Below are 3692 nucleotides of genomic sequence, written 5' to 3'. Positions count from 1 at the left end.
TATATATATACCGACCTATTATATATAGACATCAAAAAGCCTTATTTTTCAATGCTCACCTCAGGCCGTATCAAAGCATGAGATTCGATAACTTCAACATGGAGTCGAGGTAGCCGTACGTAGAAAGCTCTCAATCCAGACAACCTGTTTCTACCACATCACCCTTGCAAACCGTTATATCGACTATAGCGTTAATCTACGTTTATGCACTAGCTCAATTAGCTATGTAAATATAGAGTGCTTATCAACCGCTACTTTCCCAATCGACTGTTGGCAGAATATAAAGTACACGCATAGGGAAGAATCTATCAATAACACAGTCGCTACAAATTATATGCCTCTGTGGTCTAAATGTCAATGTTCAGTTGTGAAATATATTTATCCGGTGCTTAAATCTGGTCTACACCCGCATTCTCGTATATACACATATTGACCATATAGATAATTCTGATACATATACATGAGATCTAATCTCAGAACATCATATCTATCATACTAGCTTTAGATCACTATGACAACAAAAGCAACCTAGGTTGGCCCCGGTCAGGACTGTATTGCCTATGATAACGGGTCAGCACCTTCTCGTGGAACTGAGATCTATTGGGTGCAACGAGCTAATAAAGAATTACAAGGTAAACCACCCATCGGGGAGTAGTTCCGCCCCGAGTCTTCAACTGTTTAGAAGTAGACTGACTGAGATCTTATTTCGAAAACAACATCGAAAAACCCAACACGACTATGATTTTACCGCCCATGACACCACTAAGCCGTAGATTTCTTCGTTTGTTGGCACCAGAGATGTAGTAGATGAAAAGGTTATCGGAGTTTTGCGTCTGGGTGCGGACGGTATCCGACAAAGTCATTGTCTATAATATATCACCTTCTATTATATATATTATACAACACCCTACACATACCGCTGTGGTTGCCTCAGTCATGACCACATGTGGCTATGCTGCACCATCTCACTGTCCGCTAACACGACTTTAAGCGGACTCGCACCGAAGTCTATATCCAGTACACTATCACGAATAAACATGCCCGTGATCGCCTTTGATGTGTTTTAATACTTGTATCTGTGCTTTGCTGGCGTCTGATGTGTGATATACATTTGATTTCATTCTGAACGGCTGTATCCAAGTGAAGTCAAGATACTGTGTTTAAAACACCACCTTTACAAATACAGCTGCCATGGCCCTGACTTTTCATACGAGTGCCTGTGATTCTCGGTCACAGCCCGCTCTCCCGAATATGGCTTTGGTCTGCTCAACTGCAAACTCGGGTATATATTTAAAACATACACACTAACACAACTAAATAAAGGCTCGCATTGGTCAATAAGAATATCTGCTACTGACAACTTATAAACCAATCATCCCTATAATTGCCCCGCTGACGTCCATGCGTGCCTAGGCATCCCAGACCTTGCGCCAGAAACCATGATTCATATATTTTAATTATAAAAAAACCGTCGGTATCCGTAAGTATCATATATATCTATTTCTAGAAGACCATCACCAAAAATACTGCGGTGATAGCCCCGGCCATAACAGCTTGCGCCTGCGATTCACGCGCTGTACTAGCTCTCCTGGCCTGCCGTGCTTTGATTTCCGTTTGCGCTGCTTTGTCTGCCGCCGCTGCTGCGACCTCGTCTGATGAAGGCTGTGCACATAAGGTAAGCGTTCTATATTCATACTATCTATTTATAGCTTATTCCTATATTTAGACTTCTAGTTCAAGAATATTCGATATTCGGGTTCGTAGTGTTACTCCATTAATTGGTATTCTGTGTTTGTAGGATTCTAGTCTCCCGGTAAAGATTGTGCACATCATGTATATAATATATTATTCTAACATGTATGTATTCTTATTAATTCAAAACTTAAGCTGTTTTCAGACATTCTAATATTAAATTGGGCCGTTTTCAGACATTCCAATGTCTTGTTTTCAAGCATCTAATATCAAATTGAGCTGATTTCCTAATATTAACGTGGGCTGCTTTCAGACAATCTAAAATTAAATTGGGCTGATTTCGGACATTATAACTAAAATGATGTTTTCCAACCCCACGCCGATCAAGCATTTCTACAGGATAAGTAGCAGGAGATAAGCTGGCCACCATGGACAACAGTCCAATACAGGGACGACCCACTCTACCAGTAACCATACCTTCATAAATATTTATTTCACTCAGTTGCCCACTCTATCAGAAACCATACATTCATAAACGTATATTTCACTTTAAACCCGTACACATGGGCATTACAATACATGTAAGCACTGAGTCAACTACCCAGTCCACCAGTACTAATTCGGGTTTAAACGTGAACGTCAGATTGTATCACAAACGTGCGCATCACATACTACCATTGTGCATATAGAGAAGCACCCTGTATTTTTATTATTATCCCCATCAACGTGTTTCACAGCCATGAAACGTATACGTATCCATAGGTATGCACACCTAAAAATACAGCTTAGCCTTTCACTCCACAAGTGTTCTTATACCTGCACGAACTCGTAAACACAACTCTGAGGGAGGTGGTGTACGGAAATTAAACTCAGGAACCTACCTTCATATTAAGCATAATAGCTTGGCGCTGCTTTCTCTTATCATTGTACGATACGTAAGCAGGGGCTGTCAACTGCTCTCCCCTGCCGGAGTAGAAATTGATAGATGTCAAGTGGTATCAATAGATAGAGATACAGTATTCATAGGCGTAGCATGAGGGTTTCAGGAGGGTTTGAAACCCTAAAACCCTATTGCGCCAGGCTGTGAGATGTCAAACAGTGCTAATTGAATACTCCCACAGTCATGGTGGCAGATGTGATGTATTCAACAAGTCACTATGACACATGTGGTTTCATATTGATGGGAATGATATCCACTCAGGCAGTGGAAATAAAAAAACCCTAAACCCTACACTAACCTACACGAGTACCCTACATGTTGAAACCGAACGTCGAACAATAGCTTATCACGCCAAGATGTGTTTATAACATTCTTGATATTTAGTCGCTAGGAAAATAGGTTCAATACGAAAGGTCCCGATATATGAACAAACTACTGCAAGACATACGCAATGGGTGGGCTACGAGAGAGCAATGCCCATATTGAGACCCCCAGAACTTACAGAAAAAAATATCAAAACACAACATACAATAGCAACTGACAGTCATATATATATATATAAATATTATATATATTATATATATACATACATATGTATATACATATAAATATATACATGTAGAAAGCAAAACGGTACACCGTACACTCGCACAGAGACTTTGTACACCTGTCACACACAGCGTCATCACATGTTGAAACTTGAGCAAGCGACACGGCGTCGTAAATTTTTAAAGCACATATTGCCAACGATTTGCAACGAGCACAGGATCCACACAGTCAAATGCGCACGCCGACGCGTATATCAAGCGATAGGGAATCGTGAACTAAAAACCGATATATATCAAATAAACGACATACGACTCTATATCGGCAATCTGCAACCTATCCGCGGCACACGTGTTTGTGGACTGAACCAGACTATACCCTTCGACGCATGAAAGGCAGACGTCTAGACTACACGTGGCACAGAGAGCTCCATGCAGAGACGCGCACTCTACGGTGTGCAAGTAGGGTGGCAATTAGTTGTAATATCAGAGTATACATAGGCAGATATATATAT

The 3692-nt window shown here is 40.8% G+C and overlaps 1 protein-coding gene across 1 annotated transcript; it reads right to left on the bottom strand.

Annotated features, from left to right (window-relative positions):
- Positions 1-1450: 1450 nt before the first annotated feature.
- Positions 1451-3628, bottom strand: SARC_12290 (hypothetical protein; the record flags this gene model as incomplete). Its single annotated transcript, XM_014293605.1, has 3 exons — positions 1451-1662; positions 2574-2655; positions 3491-3628. Coding segments are annotated over 3 exons (379 nt in total), but the record flags the coding sequence as incomplete, so codon positions are not given.
- Positions 3629-3692: the final 64 nt, after the last annotated feature.

Source organism: Sphaeroforma arctica (genome assembly GCF_001186125.1).
Source record: "Sphaeroforma arctica JP610 unplaced genomic scaffold supercont1.2202, whole genome shotgun sequence".
Classification (NCBI taxonomy): Eukaryota; class Ichthyosporea; order Ichthyophonida; genus Sphaeroforma; species Sphaeroforma arctica.
Note: the sequence above shows the minus strand (reverse complement) of the source record. Positions and strands in the feature narration are given on the sequence as shown.